Below are 25,569 nucleotides of genomic sequence, written 5' to 3' on the forward strand. Positions count from 1 at the left end.
ACGTTGGAGTCCTTCTAGCCAGGGATAGGGAAGTCTGTGCCATCAAGTTCTGTACATGCAGGTTTGCCAACAAATACTTAGGAAGGCCTACAGCTAGAGCACTCCAATAGTCAAGCCTTGCTAGAATAATAACTTGTACCTCTTCCCTCCGACAGGCAAGTTTGTTTCAGGCACATTTTGGGGTGTAGTCTCGTATGACAAACAGGAAAATGTGATTCTGTTAAGGTGTACTTTGAATGAAATTGATTTGTCCGTGAATACTACCAGATATTTTATCTCCTTGACTGGGGTGGGCGATGTTCCAAGCTGCATGGGTCCTCAACGCATGGACCACATCTTAACAGAACCACCAAAAACAATATTCCTAAAAGTTTAACTTAAGTCAAAGAATCTTTAAACCACTCCTTCATGAGACTCCCTGCATTTTCCAGGTGAAAAGCCAGCTGTGTGTCATAGGTCATAAAGGTGAAACCAAATGAACTGACCAACTGAGCAAGAGGGGCTGTATACATGTCAAATAGCATAGGGTTTAAGATGATTAACAAAGCACGCAATGTATCACAGCCTTGAAAACAAACTTGAAAGAGGACTTTTTGACTGCTCAATTTGTCCTCCACGTAGGATTTAATCCTTGTAAGTACCCTGATCCCCCAAATTACAGTTTCGGTGCTGTGCAGCTAGCTAAATATTGACTAAGTCGGGGCAAGTAGATCACTTATTTATTAACTCTGACAAAATTTGGTGAATACTTTTCAAAGGATTTAGGAACCAGGAGCAGTGCTTTAAGACGATACTAGCTCAATACCTTAGTCAGCAGATTTTTAACATTTTTTAAATAAAAGAGTAATTCCAACCTGCTTTCAAGGACAGCTGCTGCTGCCAAATATGCACTGCACTAAGAGTTCGGTATAGAGGCAAACACATCTGATGCTTGATGTACAATCCTCACAGGATAATTTCCCAAGAAAGAACAAGATTTAACAGGGAAAGCCATACTCTAGCCTTAACCGCGGTGAAGGGGTCCAACTGGGAAAGACAGCCTTCAAGAGGCCTAAGTGAGATAGACAATCCCTCGTACTCAGAACAGTTGGGAGAAGGTTTTATGGTGGTAGTCTGAACAACCACCTCCACTTTATTGAGAAAAAATAAATGCGCTACAGCACAGCTCTTGCCAAACTGGAGGGGAAATAATCTTGGAGATGCGATTTGCCAGCGACTCAACAATGCTAAAGAGTTTTACAATTTGTCATACTGGTTATTTTATTTTCATACTACTCTGTCTTGGCCTTAAAAGTGATATACAATGAGGACTAGCTACTAAATAAATCAGTTTAGAGTCAAGAATCATAGCTTCTATGCCACATCTTTTTCTTCTTCATCAAAAACAGGCATTTGTTACATTGTTCGGTTTCTCTGTCTGTGAACCAGGATGGTGTTTTGCAGCAAGAGGTTATCTGTTTGAGCAGAACTACCCTGTCAAGTGTATCTGGGACACATAGGTTGTACTGTAAATATAGGAAATTGAGATCATCGTTTTCCTTGAAGAAAGGCAGCTGGGTAAAACTCGGATCCAGCTTCTCTGGTGTGATTATTACTCCAAGCTTGCTCTTTGTATGCATCAACATCATGAGTGACTGGTCAATGACAGAGCAGTAACCCATCGAATAATATTAATTTATGGTTCGACTAGGCTACAGCTCCATGCAATGGATGTCATCGTTAGAGGAAAAGGTTAGGTCGAAGGTATGCCCAACTTCATGAGTGGGAAAAATCGACAAGTTAAGTGAGACCTATCAAGGCACAATTGTCAGTAAAATCAGATTTGTCAAGAGATATCAGGAGCCCTCCCCCCCCCGCCCCCCCCAATATTTTAACTTCCCAAGCATGAAAAAAATTAGCTGACTGGAGAAAATATGAAGATAGAAAATACAGTAATTCCAAGCTATGCACCATGAAGCCAGGTTTGGGTGAGACAAAGCCTACCACTAGAAGTGTGTGTTAAGCAAGGTATTCTTTAAGGTTGCCCCTTTTTCTAGTAATGAAATTTTTGCTCAAGACAAATGGAGGATGCTTTGACTTGTCAATTGTAGAATTCCAATCCAATAATTCCTGTCAAAATTACAGTTTGCTAGGAAGGTCTTTCTCAAAAAGAACAGCTAAATTGGTTGGGGGCAGGAAGGCATGCCTGTGGTGTGCCAGCAGCGTACCCGCACATGTCCAACCCCAGCCTTAATGAGCCCTTGCACATGCGCTTTCCTTACTCAGAAACTACACTGTTTCAATTCTTCTCAAAATGGCTACTGCTATATTCAAACTGAGCAGACCAACTAGGAGGAAGAGACTCCGCTCTTTATTATAACAGCATTCACCAAATGCTTTCTGCCTCAACCACACTATTTACTGGAAAGATAAAGACACTGCCGTCTGACAGAAGAGATACAATATTTTTTTTTATTATTATTAAACTTAAAGACACACACACTGGTTACACATAACCACAATGCAGAAAATGGATTACATGGGAGGAAAGCTGGCTTTGCTGGAAAAGGTTGTTTTCAAATGATTAAGTGTACACCCGCACTTCAGACCTGCTTAAATTAGAGCAACCACTTGGCTGCCATAGCCACACTACATTAACTATAACTTGGGCCTTTACGATGCAGTGTTTGTACCCTTTTATATTACTCAATACTATGTAAATTCATAGCATACATAACACCACATCTCGATGGACATCATTTGTCAGAACACTGTGCATGGTAGAGAGGCGAGTTATAGTTACTGTAGTGTGGCCAGTGAGTTGACAACACTATGTACGGATGTGCGCGAGTTATAGTAATTTGAAGGTGGCGAGTAAATTGAGCATGTTTATGTAGTTTAAGTTGGATTGTGTAGAAAGAATAACGTTTTCTCTCTTATCTGCAAGCCAATTATATCCCTGGAGACCATCCTGGGAGAGTGTGTGGGGGGAGGGGTTTGTGGAATATATATATTTAAAAAGGGGAGTGGGCCCCTCCCAGAGGCCCTAAGGTGCTCCCCCACCTACCTCTCAGAGCAATTATAGGACCCGGGGACTCCAACCCCAAAGCCTTTTTAATAGTTTTTTAAATGAGGCTCTGTCCCTCCCCGAACAGTTTTCGGCCCCATCCCCTGGGGCCTGCCTTAATTAAAAGTGAGTGCCCCGGTGCCCACCCAGGGCACCCACCATCCACAGCATTGGGGTCCACAGAAGAGAGCCCTAGGATCCCCACTGTCTCCCTACGTGCTGTTGGAGCTGGCATTGCTTCCACCAACAGGGAGCAGCTAATTATTCTGCTCCCTTCAGGGGAGAGTAATCTTTTGATCTTTTTCCCTGCCTGCATCAGTGCAGGCAGGTAAACAGATCAAAAGTCTGCTTTCAAGCCAGCTGGAGCGTTTTCAAAGCTCTTGCCAGGTGGTCGGGAGCAGACTTTGTTTGCTTCCACATTACCGAAGAGTCAAGAATGCTCCCTCCAGGTGGGAGCAAACACAAGTTTCCCTGCCCGCAACAGTGTAGACAGGGAAATTGCTGTGTCCTGGGGTGGGTCCCCGGGACAAAGCATGTGAGCCAGCACTAGGGTATGGGTCCCCGGGGCCATTAATGGCTCAAGGGGAAAGAATATGGTGTGCCCGGGGAGCCTCCAGGCCAATAGCAGGCTGGGAAGAGGGGAGTGGGGGTGTAGACACGCTCCACCCCTCAAAAATAACTCGCTGGCCCTGGAGCCAAAAAGGGCTTGAGTAAGGGGGGGGCAGTGTGCCCCCCTCCCCTTGTGAAACGCGGGCACGGGAGTGGGCTCCCCGGGGGATATAATGACTGAAAGGGAGGAGGGGGGCACACAACCCTCTCCTTACATAAACAATGAGGCCCCAGCAGCCATTTTTTTCCGATCCCATGGGATCGTGCCAAAACTTATAATTGTTTTCACCCATTTTGACCCAAGAGGGGGTGGGGAAGGGGGGGGGGTGGGAAGCCCTATGGGTCCCTTCACGGGACCTAGGGAGAGCAGGGTATCCCTAACCTGCTCCTTTTGACAAATGTTTTACTTCAGGACAGCGGATTAATTCCCCAAGTCCTGTAATGGCTGCCAGCAACATTTTTTTTATGTTGCTAGAAGCCAATCAGAGCGCTCCCTCCTGTTGGAGTCTGACTGCAGCAGGAGCGACTTGGCCCAAAAGGGAAATATTTCTATACCTTAATTTCTCAAAAAGATACTGAATGGATTTACACCAAATCACAAAAAGCACCATCTGCATACCAAGATCTAGCTTCCTGAAAAATATGGTGTAGTTCCGGTCAGCAGTGTTTACTGTAACCCTATCTAAAGAAGTCTATTGAAATGCATGGAGATTTTGTAATCTCCCTTTTTTCCTCAACCCTGCTGGACTGCTTATCTCTACACTTTCCATGTACACACTAATCAAAAAGTAGCATCTTTTTGGAATGTTTTGTTGAGATTTGTCAAACTATACATACAATTGTAGTGAAACTGGTTAAACCTAAACAAGGAACTCACAGCACAACTACAAAAAATAAACACTAACACTAAAAAGTCTGGAAAAATAGGGGATATTATTTGCACCCCAACACATGATTAAGCAAAATGAGTCAATCTGATATGGTCTCAAAACTGATAACTCGGGGAGGAGCCTAGCGCGCAACCAAGATGGCCGCGTAGGTGCGAGGCTCCCGAGGACCTCCGCAACCTCCTACATTTATCCTGAATTCATCCTGCCTCGATTGAGGGGACTGAGTTGTTGTGCCTGAGCTGAGGTGGAACCCGTTTTCCGTTCTCGAATTGGACCCCGGGTTCCGGAGTGAGCACCGATTGAGGTTTGCGGCCTTCTTCTCGCCGAACCCCGGATTTGCGTTGGGGGGGTGACCCAGTGGCAAAGTGAACAACAACGGCGGGCCGGGCCTGGCGAGTCGCGTACCCCGCACTCTCGCTTTCTCGCCGTTTCTGCAAGTGGGATCGCGGAGCCTTTTGTGTTGGTGTGGCCTCGCTGGGGGACCCGGCCTGCCTGCCTGCTGTGGCCCACCCCGCCGATCTGGGGTGGCCCCCCCGGAGCTCGTGGCCCTGATTGCCTGCCCTCTACGACGTTGCTGGTTCGATTGTGGGACCAGCGGCGATGGCTACGAAACAAGATGGGGATCGGTCAAAGACCAAGTCGACCCGACGTGGCACCGTCCATCCGGCCAACAGCATGGACCGCTATACCCTCCAGAGGGGATCTCCCGGCGGACCGCATAAGTCCCCTGAGGGCCCCTCTGATGCCCCGGACTTGCCCACGGATCTGACTCTCCACGACGTCATGGGCGCCATTTCCGAGATGAAGGCCTCGGTGGGCCAGCGGTTCGACACCCTGGCACAGAAGATCGATGCGGTCCTTGTAGACGTTGGGCTGGTGAGGGCCGATCTTTCCAAGACCAACGATCGAGTTGACTCTTTGGCCCACACCGCATCGGGCCTTACGACTGAGGTGGCGGCACTACAACTGGAGGTACGCCTGCTAAGTCAGGCGAGCGCACTTATGGATCGGCGCCTCGAGGATTCCGAGGGTCGGGCCCGGAGGAATAACGTCCGCATCATCGGAGTGCCCGAGGGACGGGAGGAAGCGGCGGCGGATCTATTTGTGGAGGACCTGATTGCTACCCATCTCCAGCCTCGGGGCCTGAGTAAATTTTTTGCTGTGGAGAGGGCCCACAGGGTTCCCGGGGGAAGGCCGAAGGCCGAAGGTCGGAGCCCCTCCACGACCTCTCATTGCCCGGATTTTTAACTTTCGGGACAGAGACGCTATCCTGCAAGCTTCCAGACTACATGGGCCGGTTAAGTTGGACAATATGGAGGTGAACTTTTACCCTGATTTCACCCAGGCGGTCCAGAAGCAAAGACTGAGCTTCCTCGGCGTTAAACGCCGACTCCGGGACCTGAACTTAAAGTACGCCATGCTCTTCCCGGCCAAGCTGCGAGTGGAGGTGGATGGTCGCACGCACTTTTTTGATCGTCCCGAAGCGGCAGGGGACTGGCTGGACACTCTGTCTGGGGATCGTGATCGAGATAGCGGGGGGGCGGGAGGAGGCGGCCCACTGGATTGGGACTGAGGGGTCAATACTGGGCCTCACTGAGGACAAATACGATGCTACTTTCGATCAAGCGTCTGTCTTTGTACATTCCCCTCCCATGGAGGTTGTGTGGGGTCTAGAAGGGGTACTCTTTCCTCCTCTAGGGGGTCTAGCTAGTTTCTTTTATAGGGGCGACAGGCACACTGCAAGTTGGGGGGGCTGTCCGGGCTCATGCAGGGGTGCAGGGTGGGGGGAGTTTTGTTGGAATGGGTGGGTTGGGGTGGGGTGTTGTTCGTTTCCACCACAAGGCAAACGTATCTTTGTGTTATCTCTACAGTGCTCTCTGGGGGACGAGTGATGACTTCTGTTTATGATGGGGGGTAGGGGACTGAGTTTGTTGTCCTGGAATGTTAATGGACTGGGGGACAGGATAAAACGAGGTGTGGTCCTGCAGTTCTTGAAGCGAACTTCGCCCGATATAGTTTTTCTGCAGGAGACGCACCTCATTGGCAATTCCTTTTGCGCTATGAATCGACGGGGCTACCGCCTTGTGGCCCATGCGGGCTTCACGTCCGGTTCAAGGGGTGTGGGCATTATGGTTAAGAACTCGCTCCCGTTGGAGATTGATGAGGTGCGCCATGACGATAGGGGACGTTACACGGTTTTGGTGGGCAGACTGGAGGGCAGAGTGATCGTTTTTGTGTCAGTATATGTCCCGCCGGGGCTGCAGACGACCACCTTTGCGGACCTGGGGCACCTCCTCCTTGGCCTTCCGGAGGGGATTCTAGTGGTGGGGGGGGGGGATTTTAATGCTGTTGTTTCTGGAACTGTGGATCGTCACCCCCCTAGGGATCTCCCCCGGGCCCAAGAGTGGTTATCTGGCCTCTTGGATACCCTGGGGCTGGTGGATTGTTGGCGTCTAAAACATCCCACGCAGCTACAGTACACCTTCCATTCAGGGGCCCATGGTAGTCTCTCACGGCTAGATTATGTCCTGGTCCCAGCGGCTTATGTAGGGAGGGTGGGAGAAGTGCGCCATTTGGCACGGGGTATTTCGGACCACTCTCCGCTCTTGTTGCACTTTGATGTTTTGCCGAGGGGAGAGGGTAGAGTGGCCCCGATCAATCCCTGGTACCTGCGTGACCCCACCATTCGCGCAGAGCTGATTAAATCCCTTAAGCGCTATTTTGATGAGAATGTGGGGTCTGTGTCTTCGGCGGTCTCACTGTGGGAGGCGTTTAAGACAGTACTCCGAGGAGAAGCCCTGTCCCTTATTTCCCACTCCCGGAGGCGCGAGCGGGAGGAGGTGACCCGTGTTGAAGCTGAGATAACCGAGTTGGAGGGGGATCTAGAACGTGGGGTGACAGAGGATAAATTACATGTTCTCCAACTCAAGCAAGCGGCCTATAAGGCCCTCGTCACGGAGGCAGCCAGGGGCCTCAGTAGGGAGCAACAGGGGAGACTGTATGATGTGGGTGATAAGGCTGGTAAATTGATTGCGTGGCTGGATAAAAAAGAGAGAGCGAGTCGTGTTGTCCCGTTGATTGAGAAAATGAATGGTGTATGTGTCACTGAACCGGAGGAAATTGTCTCCTGCTTCGCGGACTATTTCCGTGGGGTATATTCTCCAGTGTCTTCCCGCTCTGAAGAGGATTCCCATGCCCTGCTCAGAGATATCGCGCTGCCTTCCCTTTCTGAGGAGGACAGAGTGTTGTTGGACGCCGCTCCAACCTCCGAAGAAATTGCCCTCGCCATACGCTCGGTCGCTTCCGGCAAGGCCATGGGTCCTAATGGTCTTCCCGTCGAGTTGTATAAGCTGCGACCGGATACGCTGGCGCCGCATCTCCGTGCTATGTTCCTTGCGGCCCACTCGGTGGGTTCCCTCCCGCTAGACCAGCGTCTGGCTACCATCGTGGTTATCCACAAGGAGGGGAGGCCTCGGGACCGGGTCACATCCTATCGACCCATTTCGTTATTGAACGCGGAGCCCAAAATTCTTGCCAAGGTTCTGGCCAATCGGCTGGTCGGCGTGGTGTGTGACTTGGTCCACCAGGACCAGTCCGGCTTTATCCCCCATCGTAACACAGCGCTTAACCTGCGGCGTTTGCATGGGGTGCTTGCACGTGTCCCGTTCATGCGGGAGCCGGCCATCTTGGCATCCTTGGACGCCACTATGGCGTTTGACACACTTGAATGGCCATATATTTGGGTGACGCTCGCGAAATTTGGGTTTGGCCCAGGGTTTATCAGCTGGGTTAAATTGTTGTACTCTGGCCCACTGGCGCAGGTGGTTGTGAACGGTAGAGTGTCGGCTCCGTTTGAGTTGGGCAGGGGCACGCGGCAGGGCTGCCCGTTATCGCCGCTTCTTTTTGCGCTTGCTTTGGAGCCCCTGGCGGAGTGGCTGCGGTGGGAACCTTCTATTCGTGGTCTCCGCTGGACCCCCGAGTATGAGGACCGCGTGTCTCTATATGCTGACGATATTCTCCTGTACCTGGCTTCCCCACGTAAATCACTGATAGTCCTGGTTGATGTATTGCACTCATTTGGTCGTAACTCCGGCCTCGTCATCAACTGGGCTAAATCGTGCGTGTATGTTCTCTCTGGGGAGGCTCCTATCCTTCCGCGGGGCTGTCCTATCCAGATCGCCCCGCAGGGATTTAGGTACCTGGGTGTCTTCATCACCCTAGACGCGGAGGCCCGGTATGATCGCAACCTGCTGCCCCCCCTCCAGCGCCTGAAGGAGGATGTCGTGCGTTGGCGGCGTTTGCCGCTCTCGCCGCTCGGCCGGGCGGCATTGTTTAAGATGATGTCGCTGCCGCGTTTCCTGTACGCTCTGCAGAATACAATGGACCTCGTTCCGGCGCGCTACTTCCGCGAGGTAGAGAGCTTGCAACGCCGCCTGTTCTGGGACGGGAGACCGCGTATCGCCCTGGCGAAGCTGACGCTCCCGTGGTATGACGGGGGGATTGCCCTCCCGGATATTAAACGGTATTATTGGGCCTCCCAGCTGGCTGCGATTAATCACGGCCTATACGGGCCCGCCCTAAACCCGGCCTTTGAAATGGATAAGATGCTACTGCCGGGTGGTGACTATAATCGAGCGCTCTACTCCAGCTCGCTCGACGCACGTCTGACGGGCCCCACGCGTGTCATGGTACGAGTGTGGCACGCGGCTAATGTAGCGATGGGGTGGAAGGATCGTTTGACCCGAGCGTCACCACTATACGCATCTGAGCAGTTGGGCTCCCTGTGGACCTCGAAGGGCTTCGAGAAGTGGGACATGATAGGCATCAGCAGGGTGGGGGATCTCTGGACGAGGGGGGGGATTCAAAACGTTCGGGATGCTGCAGACGGAATTCCAGTTGCAAGACAGGGAGTACTTTCGGTATATGCAGATCCGTCATGCACTATGCTCCGCCTTCCCGGACGTTGCCTCCATCCCGGAGTACTCCCCTCTGGAAGATAGAGTGCTGGATGGACATGTTCCGGAAAGCACGATCTCGTTAATCTATAAAAAACTGATCAATGACCGCGTGGGATTGCTGCTTGATCTTCGCGAGGCTTGGGTTGCCGATGGATTGGAGCTGGACGACGAGAACTGGGTCTCTGCGGTGGCCTCCCCGAAAGAGGTGGCCATACCGGCCCGCCTTCGCTTCGTCCAGCTCAAGATACTCCATAGGGTCTACATAACGGGGCCAAGGCTATTGCGAATGGGCTATGCTGTGGACGGGTTGTGTAAGCGTGGGTGTGGTTCTTTGGGGACCTTTCTTCATATTTTGTAGGAATGCCCAGAGGTGGAGCGATTCTGGCGTGGTGTGCATGAGGTCCTGCGGGTGGTTACGCGTGCGCCGCTGCTGCCCGAAGCGAGGAGATGCCTGTTGAACGTGTGGGAACCAACCGCCTATTCGGCGCCACAGACGTGGTGGGTGACTCTGGGATATATGGTGGCCAAGCGCGATATTGCTCAACTGTGGGGTTCCCAGAGGCCCCCGACTGTTTTGGCCTGGAAGGAAAATATGGACTGGTGCATGTTTCGGGAAAAGATGGTGTATGTAGCGAGAGGTAAGCCTGGGACATGGGTGAAAGTGTGGGGCCCCTGGAACGCCTACCGTGGTGGAATCTGCGCCCCGCCGTTATTGCCCGATCCATCGCCTGCCCCGTCCCCTTAGCCGGTTTAGCTCTCCGGTACCGGGCACTGAGTCCACCCAGTCCCTGTTCTGACCTTCTCCCCCCCCTTGATACTCCTATGGTTTGGTAGGGTCCCCCTTCTAGGGGAGCACATGCTGCTGTTTTCGATCGTGGGTTGCCTTGTGGTTGGATTTTGTTTGTTGTTATTTATGTTTAAAAGAAACCGTCATGTGGGGACCGTATGGTGTGGCCATCAACGCGGCTGACTCCTGTATGTTTCCCTTTGCCGCTGCCTGCGTTCTACTGTGTGTATCTTATGCTCCTCTTGTTTGCTAGCGGCCGGCCTGAAGGTTGTAGGCCCATCTTTGTATATTCTTAGAACTTTGTAATAAACGGTTTCAACAAAAAAAAAAAAAAAAAAAAAACTGATAACTCAAAACATACAGAAATATTGCCTCCCAATCAAATGTTTACCTAAATTTAATTCCAAGCTATTTGTACTAATGTTCCTTAACTTCTGCGATGTCATTTTTACCTGAACCTTGCTCTCAAGCACATTGGGGTGACATTTCTTCCATGGCCCCTACACAACGACATTCATACCTTTATTAACATTCTGCCCTCCAGGCCCACTGCTGCGGCTATAGGAGATTCTGAGGCGGTCTGGAAGAATAAGAAAATGCATGTGAAAAATCAAGGACAACATGAGTACAAACATGTATGTACAGCTCAGCTGCTTGCTGTGGACATCCATAAAATAAATAAATAAATATATATATATATTTTTTTTTAATAACTCATTCAGTCATTTGTGTATTTGGTTCATGTTTGTATTTATTCTTCTGTCTCTTTCCCTGCAGGAGACGTTTCCATCTCTCCCTTCTTTGCACATGAATTAAAACAAGGCGATTTTAACGTACTTTGGAGACTCACACCTTTTCAATTACCAAAGGTGCATATATGTCAACATTTATTCACCTTCCAAGAAGCAGAGATCCTATGGTAAAAAGTATATAGACGTGCAAGCACAGAGACCTCTTTGCAGGAAGTTTTATAGGAACTCTGAAGGTGCACACAGGATGAGGGATAGTTGTCCTAGTGCTAAAATCTTGAGCCACAAAGCATTCAACAGTGGAGATTTGAATCGCTCGAAATGCTCACATCACAGCAGAGTTTGCTGGTTCTTTATTGGACACCCATACATAGTACCTCTATAAGAAATCACTAATACATCAGGATTACTTATAAGCATATCTTGAGTGATAAAAATCTGTGGACCAAGGGGGCGTGGCTTACCGCCAACGGGAATGGCCGCCCCTTAGTTTTTCTCCGGAGCGCCACTCCCAAATAATCCGTATTAAAACTGCTCCTGCCGGCCCGATCTCCACCCAAATACCGGGAAAAAAGTTCCGGTAATGCTTGATGGCCACCGGCTCAACTATGGGGCCGATCAGCCGTATCGCCGCTTGAGTGCTCCTTGGATGTGCTTGGGCGACGCCCACAGCCGGAGCGGCAACACCGGAGGTCCGGCGGCGAAGATCGTTCCTGACAGCGGGTGAGTGGCGGGGGCCCCTTGGATGGTGCGTGGGCCCCCGTGGAGAGTGATGATGAGACACAGCGGCCGCAGCACTAAAGAGAGCCCTGATCGGTCTTGGAAATTACGGCCTTAAGATCCATAAGGGGCGGCGGCCCATACGGAGGGAGTACACACGGGGGCACCCTGAGCCACATCGGTGACCTGTTGTGTGGCACCTTCATGGAAGCAAACCATGAGACACTGAAATGTGGACACTTGGACCCCCCCCCAATCTTACTGAATGAGGTGCATGGACTGATCGGCTTCGCCTCTGAGACGCTGAACGGTGCTGGATGGGAATTGCGGACTAGTGGAGGCCCCTGAACTCACTTGTGTGCAGTCTCTCTGCGGTCCCGCGCCTGGTGACCTATCAGGTACAGCATATCCGGGCCTTCCACGGGAGTACTCTCAGGCCCCACGACCCAACCGCCCGATAGTTCACGTGCCTGACCTAGCACCCAGTGGACATATACCAGTGGGGCGGGGTGCAGGGAACCGAGTGCGGCCAGAGCCTTGAAACGGTGTTGCTGCGACTGTGTGGCCCCGAAACACCAAGACTAGGCCTGGCGGATGTGGGAGGCGCCGGCTCAGCCTGTGCTGGCCTGGACATTATCAATTGGCTTAAGTTCCGTTGACTAAACGGTACCCAACATAGCTGCCCCTTATCCGGGGGTCTCCTAGTCAGTGGGACTTGCAAGTCCATCTGCTTGGATCCGGAGTGCTGCCTCAGCTAGGGTACTCCTGCTGCTGCTGAAGATGCGCCTCTGTTTTCCGGCAGGCCACGTATAGCAAAGACACAGCCAAGAGTGGACCCTCTTGCGGCAGTCCCTGCGAGACGATCCTGACTGGATACCCCTCGGTGAGGGGGGCCTCTGCGAAAACAGACAGGCCGGGTGGAGTACTTCACTGCAGGCGGCAGCGAACAGCGGCGGTGCCCTGACCGGTGGTGGTGTCCCTGCAACACAACAAAATGGCGACTGGCCGGTCGAACCGGGGGACGACGCAGACCAAGCTGGAGAAGTTCGCCTGGCAGAAACAACAAGCAGAGGACCGAACGGAGGCGGTGGCGCCGGGACAGGCGACAGAACCATCAAATAAAGACCTACTGGAAGCGATAACTGCAGAAGAACCTCCCTTATAGTGAGGATTGACACAGTGGCCATGGATATGGCACTGATTCGAGAGAATATGAAGAAAATAACAGACAGGGTCGGCACTGTAGAGAATACCACCAAAGAACTGGCTGCTGATACCGTGCTGCTCAGGAATAAAATCAAAGACCTCCGCGCCTCCAATGAGACAATGGTCCTGCAACTGGATGACTACGAAGGTCGCATGCGGAGGAATAATGTTCGTATTATTTGCGTGCTGGAGCGTGCGGAGGGGCAGGCTGCAGACCTCTTTGTGGAGGAACTGGTCATCAAACATCTCCAACCCAGAGGACTTTCTAAATGCTTCATGATCAAAAGAGCTCACCGAGTGCCTGGAGGCCGCCCGAAGCCTGGAGCCCCTCCAAGACCACTGCTGACGAGGGTCTTCAACTTTCGAGATCGTGATGTCATATTGCAGACTGCTAGGCCAGTCCCGCCACTCCTCCTGGAGAACAGCAAAATCATGTTCTTCCCAGACTTCACGCTGAGAGTTCAGAAACGAAGACGGAGCTTCCTGGAGGTGAAACATGCCCTGTGTGACCAGGAAGTCAAATACGCAATTCTGTTTCCCGCCAAGCTCCGTGTGGAAGCAAATGGTAAAGCCTGGTTTTTCACCCGCCCTGAGGATGCTTGGGAATGGCTCGATGGGTGGCGCACGGTCGGAAATAAGGGGAAAAAGCCGGTCTCAGCAGCGGACGACGCGACTGACTGGCGCCAGAAGAGGAGATCACCTCCACCTTCAGATTCGGATCTGCAGGACCACATAGGCGGGCTCTGACAATTGGACTGGTAAGATGGTGTAAAATCGGCAAGGTTTCTCTGGCGGACTCATGGTCATGGAGCTGCAGCCTCCCGAAATTGACTTGGTACTGATAACAGCAATTGAGGGGGGGGGGGGGGGGGGGGGGGACACATGAGCAGATGCCTGCTGTCTGGGCCGGTGTGGCTGCCTGGCCTGGGGGACTTGCCCTGGGGTGGGAATATATGGTCTACGCTGTCGTGAAATATGTTCTTTTAGTGTCTGGGGCACTTTGAGATGAGTCGACAATTGTTATTATGCTGTTGTGGGAGGTGTGGTAGCTGCGGGGCACTTAAGGGGGGTTAAAATGGGCCAATGTGTGTGTAACTCACTGTTTTAATGGGGTGGAGTAGGGCTGGGGAGCGACGACTAGTTACATGACGCACGTTAAACCGGGAGTGGGGTCATCCGCGTTCCCCGGAATTGTTCATGGGTGGGCGACAGGCACTCTGCATGTTGGGGGAAGGAGGGAGGTTTTAGTCCCGCTGAGCAGGGAGGGGGGAGAGTTGGTTGTTCTTAGGGTTTTTTTGAGTTTACGTTGTTAGGCAGCAGCTATTAGAAGTTACGTTGCAGCAGGACGCAGTATCCACTTACACATCCACAGCTGGGTACAAAATGGTGGCTTACATTTGGGCATTCTGGTCAACACTCCTGCTCCTCTCATTGATTTCTCGTTGCATGATGTTCAGAGGTGCCTCAACACAATTGAGGTGGCATGGGGGACCGTCACAATGGGCCTCACTTACCCGATACACTTTGTTCCACTTATTGTTCCACTGCCAAACTCTTATGGCGATCGGCCAAGGTCTTAGACTCATGCCGTGGAATGTCAATGGGCTAGGGGACAAGATTAAGCGTGGAATAGTGCAACAGTACATTCATCGTCAGGGACAAGATACGGTCCTGTTTCAGGAAACACATCTAATAGGCAACTCTTGCAAGGCCTTGGACAGGAAGGATTATCGTATGGTCACACACGTGGGTTTCACGTCGGGGTCCAGGGGGGTAGGGATCCTCCTCCATAAGGGTTGTCCCTACATGGTACAAGACACATGGACCGATCCACTGGGCAGATATGCAGCTTGCACAGGCATCTGGGAGGGCAAAATTCTCAATGTTGTCTCAGTGTATGCCCCACCGGGCCTCCAACATATGACACTTGCAGATGTGGGTGCGTTGCTATTGAACTTACCGATGGGCGTATTGGTGATGGGCGGCGATTTTAACCTGGTGATAAATGGCCAAATAGATCGGTCCCCTCCTAGACGTGACTCAGCACATGATTCGCAACTACACGACTTCATTAATGCCCTCGGAATGGTAAACATCTGGAGGTGGTCTCACCCCCAGGACACATTCTACACGTTTCACTCAGGGGTGCATGGCAGCCAGTCGCAACTTGATTACTTGTTTACCCAAGCACAGCGCATACAGGATTTCACCAATTTAGCCTGCCTGGCAAGAGGTGTATCAGATCACTCCCCGGTCACGGCGGTTTTCGGGGAGCGCCAAACATTGCAACCAGGCCCTATCCGGATTCAGCCCTGGGCGCTAACAATCCCTCATGTGAGGGATAGCTTACCGATGGACACGGACTCCTACTTTGAGGAGAATGTAGGATCAGTCCGTTCGGCAACAACACTCTGGGGTGCCTTTCGGGCTGTTATTAAGGGGAGAGCGCTGTCCTTGATGGTGGGCCACAGGGCGGAGCGCAACCGGCGTGTGACTGAGCTGGAAAAAGAGATCCTGACTCTTGGACACACTACTTCACAGAACCCTGATCAGGAACTCCTTCATAACCTTAATATCAAAAGAAAAGATTACAAACAATTGCTGTTAGAAGACGCCAATCGGCGCATTCTCGCCTCCAGTCATAGGTTATATGAGCAAGGAGAGCGAACGGGTAAACTTCTGGCATGGCTGGAACATAAAGAACAGGCGGCCAGATAGGTGCGTGCAATCAAGGGGTCGGATGGCATTCTGGTGTCTGACACACAGGGCATCGCAGAGACGTTTGCCAAATAGTATGAACAAACCTACAAAGTGCCACAGGACTAGCAGGCACTATGGGCAGCGGAGCTCCTGGCCACTTATGAAGTTCCGACAGTCTCTCAGGAGGATAGGGAGGCCCTGGAGGTCGATCTTTCCGTCGAGGAGATTCAGAAAGCAATTCAGGGTATCCGGGCAGGCAAGGCGATGGGCCCCAATGGGATTCCGATTGAACTCGTGAAACTCATGGCGACGAAGCTCGCTCCGCACTTCTTGAATTTGCACAACGAATTCTATGAAACCGGCCTCCTCCCGGTCGATATCCGCGAGACCACTATAGTGGTTATCCGTAAACCCGGCAAACCGGAGGACGAGTGCACGTCCTATTGGCCTATCTCCTTGATAACGGTAGAAGCAAAAATCCTGGCCAAATTATTGGCTAACCAACTGCTCCCATACCTTGCTGGATTAATTCACCCGGACCAATCGGGGTTTATGCCAGGCCGCAAAACTGTACGGGGCGTACACGGCGCGCTGGGTTGGGTGGCGACTATAAAGGAGGAAGCGATCTTGCTCGCACTCGACACAAAAATGGTATTCGATACGGTGGCATGGGAATACTTATTTGCGGTCCTGGCTCGCATTGGTCTAGGACCAAAATTGCTGGGGTGGATTAGATTATTGTACAACCTTCCCAGTGCTCACGTCTCAGTGAATAACCGTAGGTCGAGGTCCTTCCCATTGTGTCGGGGCCCGAGACAGGGCTGTCCTTTGTCGCCACTTCTCTTTGCCCTGGCCCTCGAGCCTTTAGCGGTGTGGATCAGGGGGGACCCCGATATCCGTGGGTTTAAATGGACAGACTAACACGAAGACCGCATATCACTATATGCGGATGATATTTTACTCTATCTCACTTCGCCGGCGCACTCTCTTCGCCGCGTCCTTCACATCTTTCCTATATTCGGGGCCCACTCCGGCTACCAGATAAACTGGTCTAAATCCCAGATATATGCCCTTTGGGGTGATCCGCCACGGAGCCCTCGAGGATATACCATCCCTGTGGCGGACCAGGGCTTTCACTACCTGGGCATTTTTGTAACAACTGATGAGACCGTGTTGTATGAACAAAATCTGCTGGGGCCGTTGCACAGGTTTAAATCGGAAGCCACCCACTGGAAGACGCTGCCCCTCACCCTTCTGGGCAGAGCGTCTTTATTTAAGATGCTTGCCCTGCCACGCTTCCTTTACGCCCTGCAAAATACACCCTACCCGGTCCCCGATTCCTACTTTTCACAAATCAACTCAGTCAGGAATATGCTATGGGATAGCAGACCGCCTCGCATAGCCACAAACAAGCTCTCTATGGGTTGGTACGACGGAGGTATCAGGTTACCGGACATGCGTCTGTATTATCAGGAGTCTCAGCTGGTGGCTATTAACCGCTGGGCGTTTGGACCTCATTCTGACCCAAGCTTTCACGCAAATTTGTGGTTAATGGGGAAGGGTGGCTACAATAGAGCGCTTTATTCAAACCCCAAGAAACTAGGTCTGACCGGCCCCACGGTCCGCACAGTGGCGGTGTGGCATGGTGTCCAGCGGCGTATGGGGTGGCAGGGGCGCCTGACTAAAGCGACCCCCCTATGGGAGCAAGACATTCTGGGACGCCTCAGTGCTTGCGCAGGATTCGATAAGTGGGACAGGATTGGCATCTCCAGGGTGGGGGACGTCTGGATTAAGGGCAAGAGGGCCTCCTTTGCAGAACTCCAACTTAAATACCAGCTGGCACCATCAGAACACTTCTGGTATCTTCAGATTAGTCACGCTATAGACTGTGCCCTTCCTACAGACACTTCCCTCCCAGAGTCCTCTCCTCTGGAGGACAGGTTGTTATTGGACCCAATGGACAGCAAGGCTGTCTCCCTAACATACAAGAAACTCCTTAACAACCAACCCGATCCAATGCTGCAATTGCGTGCTAGTTGGGAGGGAGATCTGGGTGACATCACTGATGAGGACTGGCGCGACGCGCTGGCCTCCCCCCCGCGAAGTGGCTATCCCAATGCGACTCCGGCTTGTCCAGCTGAAGATCTTACACTGGGTATACTTTGATGCCAAACTACTATTTCGATTGGGGAGGAGACACTGTAATCAAATAGGTACATTTATACACACTATATGGGAATGCCCCCACATACAGCGATACTGGGCCGACGTTACTCGACAAATGGCCAGGTCTTGTGATAAACCCTACTCCTCGCCTATGCCTCCTTAACATCTGGGAAGCAACTGACCTCACCTACACTGAACAGGCATGGGTTACCATGGGATGGAGCATAGCGAAAAGAAATATTGCCCAGAAGTGGGGCGTGGATACTTTACGACGGTTGCGAGACTGGGCTAAGGACAGGGACCATGCTATGGTGGCGGAGAAAACCGTATATAAAAGGCAGAGGCTGCCCTTGAAAATGGGATCAAAAGTGGGGGCGCTGGAATAAATACAGGGGGGACATTTGCATTTCACCCACGATAGAACATAGACGTGCGAGTAATGCAATTCTAGAGACAGCGGCCACAGACGTGACGACATAACTCCTCGGGCCAGCGAAACTTGTGTAGAATGCTGTGCCTCCTATGTTTATGGACACTGGCGTAGCCCTTAGACCAGGCCATTACAATGTTTGATGCTACTGCTGATGCCCTATACGATAATACACAACTTGTTTGTACTCTGATGTATGTATTTACAGTTGAACGATTTATGTACTGTCTTCGCTGCAATTGTCTTTCTTTAATAATGGACCGATGAGGAATATAACAATATAGGTCCAGGATAAAAGGTGGTATCGGCATATGCAAAGCCACTGATAACAGTCAGGATAAATTAATTCTATGTCGGGACTAGAGGCGAAGATTATGCTATTCTTACTTCACTTTATTGCAAAATTTCAAAAACAGCAGCTATTTAACAAGAACAAGAAAAATAACTATTGCTTCTAGAACCCTTAGGGAAGCATATAAAGTCCATCCTATAATTACAGCTTCTGGTGCCAATGTAGTCAGTCTTCTTTTTCATGGCTCACTCTTTCTTCGCTGCTCAACAGCCCAGTTAAGTGTTTTTTCCACCTCGTACTCCGGGACAATTGCCTCCATTTTCAACGGGTATTGGTAATTAGTGTTAGATTACTTTTTTTTGCTTCTAGCTTGATGTTTCCTTGCTCAACAGGTTCACTCTGTCGCGGGAGTGCCTCGGGGGTCTGTACTATTACTGCAATTTAGATCGGACTCACCTCTGGGGTCCATATATCCCTCAGTTTAATGACGCCCCCTAAGATCTGTAATTACATGGCTTTCAAAGCTGACAGGTACACCTTGCCAGGTATTTTCCCCAGTGATCAGTGGGGGTGCGTGTCCCTAGGGACACTCACCCAACTAATTGTGCGCCTCTGGCCACCCATATCCTCTAGCCCCCCTTCCAGAACCACATTTGCACTTTCCGTGTGCACCATATATTGGCTCAGACCACACTTACCTTGCCACCCCCACCTCCTCCAAGCCTCTTGATAGAGGTCTGGTAACACCAGTCTAGTGCACATGACACATCCATACTAACATCCTGACATCCTCAGCAGGCACTTCCCAGGAGGATGACTCCCTGCCCTTTCTCCAATGGGACAGTGAGTTTTATGAGGCTGCAGATGCCTTGATTTATAAGGCGGTTAAGGAAGCCAAGGAGCAATTTGAGCAGCCCCTCTCTGAAAATGTTGCATACAAGAGCACAAAACTCACCACGCTTACTCCCACTGCACCCCCCCATCCCCAAGTATGTGGTGAAGTATCTTTGCAAACCTTTGAAAAAGGACGCCCGTAACCACCTTCAGGCGGAGTGCCCTCACCCATCCTTAAATTTATGAAGGACCCTAAGAAGGGTATGAACAACTCATAAGTGTTCTTGCCAAGACAAGCTCCTTAACGCCATAAGGCCCATGACGAAGATCCAAGTCATGGCCGAGGAGACAAAAGCTTGAGGTTCCCTCATTCCCCCTGATATCCTCTCATGGAGGGTCCAACACGCAATAATATTTATTTGAAAATGCAAATTGTGCTCTGTCCACAGAGCGTCGCCGCTCCTTGCTTATTAAGATAAATCCCAAGCCGGGACACCTAGCCTCCTCGGAGGTGGGCCTAGTGGCCCAAGGATGTCTGTGGGGTTCCCTACCAGGGCTCCAGGCCTTGCCTCGTCTGCTTCTCCTAGCAGGCCACCAATCTTATAGACAATAAGGTAGATGCACTTTTGCAATTGTTTAATCAGCAATCTCTTTTTAATAGAGAAGACTGACGGCGGGCCGAGGCCAGTGATAAATCTCGGGGAATTCACGAGTGGCTGGTTTACCACCACTTCAAGATGGAGGGCATCCACTTCCGCCACTGGACTGGATGGTGCGTCTAGACCTGAAAGACGCCTGCCTGACTGTCCCAGTTTTCCCTCCCTTCCACTGGTTTCCCCAATTTGTCTGCTATGACCAGACGTTCGAGTTCACCACCCTTCCATTCAGGCTGTCATCTGCCCTGTGGTGCTTCACGAAGGTCCTCAAACCAGTGAAAGAGTTCAGTAGGGCCCAGGGGATAAGACTTATTGTCTATTTAGACGACATTCTGTTCTTAGCCCAGTGTCCTCTAAAGCCTACCTAGCAGCTCCGGACAGCAGTACATCACTTGCAAGGATTAGGGCTTGTGGTCAATGAAATAAATAAATTGCTCGTCTCCAGCTCAGCTCTTGTCTCCAGACAGAAAACAACCTTCCCAGGTTCTGTAATAGACTCTACAACGGCCACTTTGAACCTTCCATCCTGGGAGAAGGCAAATATTTGGCACTAATTGTAAACCTGGCCATGCCCCACCCCTCTCTCAGGCAGATTGCTCTTCTGGGTCCTCTTCACTACAGAGCATTCCAGTACCTCAAGGCGCACCACCTTCGAAAAGGTCTCAAATATTCCCTTTCTTTTCCACTATCGGACAAAGCAAAGAGAGAAAATCAATTTTTGGCTATCCTACATGGAAGCATAGAACGGGAGGTTGATATTCGGGTACACTCCTAACTTGGTGATAGATTCAGACGCAAGCCAGTCAGGTTGGGGTGCTCGGTATGGGGACTTCTCCACGGGAGGAAGTTGGTCATCACAAGAACAGAGCTTACTTATCAACTGTTTGGAGCTCCTAGAAGGTTCTCACATGGTGCGGTGTTGGACGAAAGACAGAATTCAAGCTTTTGTCCTTCTAAAAACGGACAACGTATCGGTGGTTTGTTATATCAATCATCTGGTGGGTACAAGATCCAAAGCTCTGGCAGATTTGGCAAATAATTTTTGCCTGGGGAATCACCTCTCTGTTGAGGTGGAATACCTCCCAGGCCGAAGCTGGTGTATTGGCACTTTTGCTACTTTCACGACTCAAGTCTGTGGAAGCTAGACCCATAGGTCTACCCACACCTCCGGGACAGATGGGGTCTGGTCTCGATGGACGTTTTTGCATCCCAGCTCGACCACCAGCTGCATTGCCTCTTCGGCTTGAGGCCAGACCCTCAAGCAGTGGCGATGTGAAGGGATATGCGTTTCCCCTTTTTTCAATGATCACCAGAGTGTCACTTGAGGTTCGCCGTCAGAGGTGGTTATCATAACACCCTTGTGGAGGTCTAAAATGTGATTTCCGGTTCTTCTGGAACTTTCCTGGGATTCTCCAATCGGACTTCCCCTCTCTCCTGACAATCTGCTGAGTAACTCACGCCACATAGGTTGATGATGGAAGGTTCCCTGCAGCAGATGGCCTGGCGGATTACATGCGATGTTGGATGCTCCCAGGGCTTTCGCAATATGCTGAATACCTCCCATTTAAGGCTGGTCGGACAAAACAACCAAATGATAGTCAGCCTCGACGAGATGGGTGCGTTGGGTTCTGCAACAGCGTGTGGATCCCTTGGGCACAGGAGTATTTCAAATCCTGATTTTTTTTGGTCCAGCTTAGCTAAAGAGGGGGTTAGCTTACCTATCTATTAACGCCTTCAGGTCCGCCATCACTACGAGACATGCTCCAGTTGATGGCATCCTTTTTTCTGCCGGTTACTCAGAGGGATCATGCTCTCCCTTCCCCAGAACCTCATTACTCGGAGTTGTGGAACGTCAATCAGATCTCAACCTTTTTCTAGCTGGGCAACCAAATAGGTTTTTATCCTGAAAAGAGCATTCAGCCAGGTTTGCAATGCTTCTGTGTCTGGTCTCATTCAGATGGGTTTCTGATGAGAGAGCCCTTGACCTCTCAGGCTGAGTGTTTTCCCCAGATGGGGTGGCATTTACAGTAAGTAGATGGACTAAGTCTAACATCCGCATCATTTCTTATCCAGCAATATGAGTGTAGTACAATGTCCTAAGGCTTATGAAGATATGAGAGAGGTCCACCCCCTGGGTAAAAGGCAACTCCTCACTGCCTTACCGAAACTTTACAAAGTGGTGTCTTCATCTACTATAGCCCGGTGGGTGATGCAGGAGGCCGGTATTGACACCAAAAATTTTGGAGCACATTCAGCAAGGGGGGTAATGGTCTCGAAGGCTCTCACCGCTGGGAGCTCACTTGGCAGACATAATGACTACAGCTTATCCCACCCGGTGGTCAATTTGGATGCTTACCTTCCCCATTTGGAGTAAGTAATGCTTTTCATATTCAGGGTTTGTGTACTGTACAAGTTGTGATACTAGGAGGACTCATTCGAAGGAAGTTATTCAATGGTTCATTTGTCTATTATTGCAATTTGTTCTCTTCTCTACAGTTAAAGGTGTTTATGCTGATAAAGTTGTTCAGAACGGTATTTTATGGGTTTCCTCTCAACAGGAAATGATGGGTCAACAACAAGCATGATGATTCAAATTAGGCGTGATTTGCGTTAAGAAAGAGGGATCCCCGAAAGAGAAGATGGGCTATATTGGCACCAGGTGCTGTGGTTAGAGGATGCACTTAAAATTGTTCCCTAGAGTTTCTGGAACAGTGTTTTTTTCTCGTAATGTTAAAATGGCTGCTGTTTTGGAAATTTTGTAATAAAGCAAAGTACAAACAGCATAATCCTTGCCACCATGTCATTAACAGAATTTAAACTTACCTTCATTAAAGCTAGGCACATTTTCATTCATGGTCCTAAAGGGAAAGTGGTGTTTTAGTGTTACGGTTTTAAACTGGTACTTCTACCAGAAATGCCATGCATAGCTTAAAATGTGGTACATATAAATTGTTTTACAGTTTGGGTAGATTCATAACCTTCAAGTTGAACTGTCAACAATAGCAGCACAACATGATCCTAGCAGTGACATAATTGTTTAGATATAACTGTATTTATGAAAGACAATTTGATTGAGTAGAAATTCATTTGATGGCTTAAGTCGGTAAGGATTCCCTGTAGAAATTGGACTTTTAGGGCCATCTTAAATACTGACAGGGCAATGATGGCAAAGATGTGTTGTGGAGCATTCCAAAGGAGTCGGCCTAGTATCTTGAAGGATCTGAACCTCAAGAGAAGCGTGGCAGTATCATAAAAAAGTAGGAAATTGAGGCTGGCAGAGAGAATGTTTGAACATATGTAATTGTTGAAACTTTTCAGATTCCACAAAAAACTTTGCTCTGTAATAGAGTTGTGAATCAAAATAAGTTAATAAAATTCAGGAGGCAATGGCTAAATTGAGAATTGGCAAAACCACCGGCCCAAATGGATTACCGGCTGAGTTAGATAAGGGATGCATAGATCTGCTGAGGCCACACCAACTGCGTCTCTATCGGGACGCGCAGAAAGAAAGAATTTTAACTACAGACCTGCGGTCCGCCGAAATTGTAGTGATACACAAGGAGGGTAAGTCTCGGGATCAGTTAGACTCCTATCACTCCATCTCCCTATTAAACACCGAAGTGAAGATCCTGGCCACGATCCTAGCGACATGACTTCTAAAGCATATAGCCACTTTGGTACAAGACCAATAGGGGTTCATGCCTTGCCGCGCCACTAGATTCAACTCGCGTATAACACACAACTGGATGATGAGGGTCATGGACTGCCACACACCATGCGTATTTCTTTCCCGAGATGCAGAAAAATAGTTTGGCGCGGTCCATTGCCATCCCTTGTTCACTCGCTTACTAAATTCGGCGTCGGCCCTAATTTCCACATTTGGGTAGCACTGTTGTACAGAGCACCCTCGGCAACAGCTACAGTTAGAGTGAACAGGGTGTCTTCATCAGCCTTTCCCATCGACCAGGGCACGAGTCAGGGGTGTTCCTGTTTCCCGCTCCAGTTTGTGCTTACCCTGGAGTCACTGGCTTGTGGCATTCATTGCTACCCATAAATACGAGGCTTCCGAATAACTCCTACTGATCAATGGGAAGAGAAGATCTCCCTCTATGAGGACGACGTACTTCTTTACGTTACAGAGCCGGACATCACTCTTCCCACCCGGTTTGACACGATTGAGGAGTATGGTAGGTACTAGAATTAATTTGCATAAATGGACAATATACGTCCTCAGCGGAATCCCACCTGGGCTGCTCTCCTGCCTTGTGACCGGAGGATGGACTCTGATGGATTCCAATACTTGGGTATCTTTATTCCCCCCAAAAGGAGCTATGCAGGCAACGCAATCTTGGTATGGTGACAGTGAGCTTCAAACAGGATGTGGAGAGATGGAGACCCCCTCCCCCTCTCTCTGATGGGGAGGGTGGCTCTCTTTAAAATTATAACTTTGCCACAATTATTATATGCCCTCTAGAACACGTACCATCTGCTCCCACTGGCGTTTTTCTCTGGGCTAGAGGGGGAAATTCGGTCCCTACTGAGGCATTTAGGGGGGTGTGGGGGGGGGGGGGCGGGAAGGGGTTTGAGGGGCACCACAGAATAGCTTTAAAAAGATTGCAGCACAACCCATATAACGGTGGCATAGCACTACCAGACATTGAGGCATATTACTGGTCAGCACACCTAACCCCTATTAATGAATGGCTCCACAGACCATGGGACCACCACACATACAGGGTGGAGAGGGAGGTGATGGGGCCAAAAAAACAACTACACTATTTCTACGGTGGTAAGGGGTGATGCACACTGTTGCCGGCGATGCCAGTCACCTTAGAGGCATGGGATATAGCCGCAATGGGTTGGACAAAACGGGTCACCAAAAGTACGCCTCTCCTGGGAGGGGGCAAGGGGGGGGGGGATGGACTTCAGGGAGGTGGCCATTAAAGATTACGCCTGGTCCAATACAAAATCCTACATAGGATTTATTTTGACAGACAAACTACATAAGATGGGAATGGCAGACACACCGCTCTGTCTTAAATGCAGCATAGTAAAGAGAGATTTTTATGACACAATATGAGGTTGCACCAAAATCTAATCATAGAGGAGTATAGTGAGAGAGCGGAGTAGGGTATTGGGGCACCCATACCCACAAACCCTGGGTTTATCCTATTGGGTATATCAAGGAAAGTCGATATAAATAGGGCTCAGCTAACTTTCACAGCATTAGGCCTGGTTGTGGCTAAGAGAGACGTGGCACAGAGTTGCGGAGACTCTCACGATAAGAGTGGAGGAGGGCCATGGACCGCTACATGGCCACAGAGCACACTACCTACATTAGCAGGGGATGCCCATGTAAATTTCACAAAATATGGGGCCCATGGAGAGGTTATTGAGGATTAGATCTGTTGGATGACACACCCGTATCCACACCTTTCAACCCCAAACATATTGATGCCTTGGTTTAGGGTACCCATCATCAGACTTGTTAAACACGTACCAAACCTTTATAAACATTCAGAGGGG

General features: G+C 50.2%; 1 protein-coding gene across 1 annotated transcript in view; it reads right to left on the reverse strand.

Moving 5' to 3' along the window:
* Positions 1-25,569, reverse strand: part of MRPL58 (mitochondrial ribosomal protein L58) — a 93,970-nt gene that overhangs the window by 37,730 nt on the left and 30,671 nt on the right. The window contains exon 3 of the mRNA XM_085617064.1: positions 10,811-10,870. Coding sequence (XP_085473190.1) covers positions 10,811-10,870 — 60 coding nt within the window. The remainder of the gene's footprint in view (positions 1-10,810; positions 10,871-25,569) is intronic.

Source organism: Triturus cristatus, chromosome 7 (genome assembly GCF_964204655.1).
Source record: "Triturus cristatus chromosome 7, aTriCri1.1, whole genome shotgun sequence".
In the NCBI taxonomy this organism is placed as follows: Eukaryota; Metazoa; Chordata; class Amphibia; order Caudata; family Salamandridae; genus Triturus; species Triturus cristatus.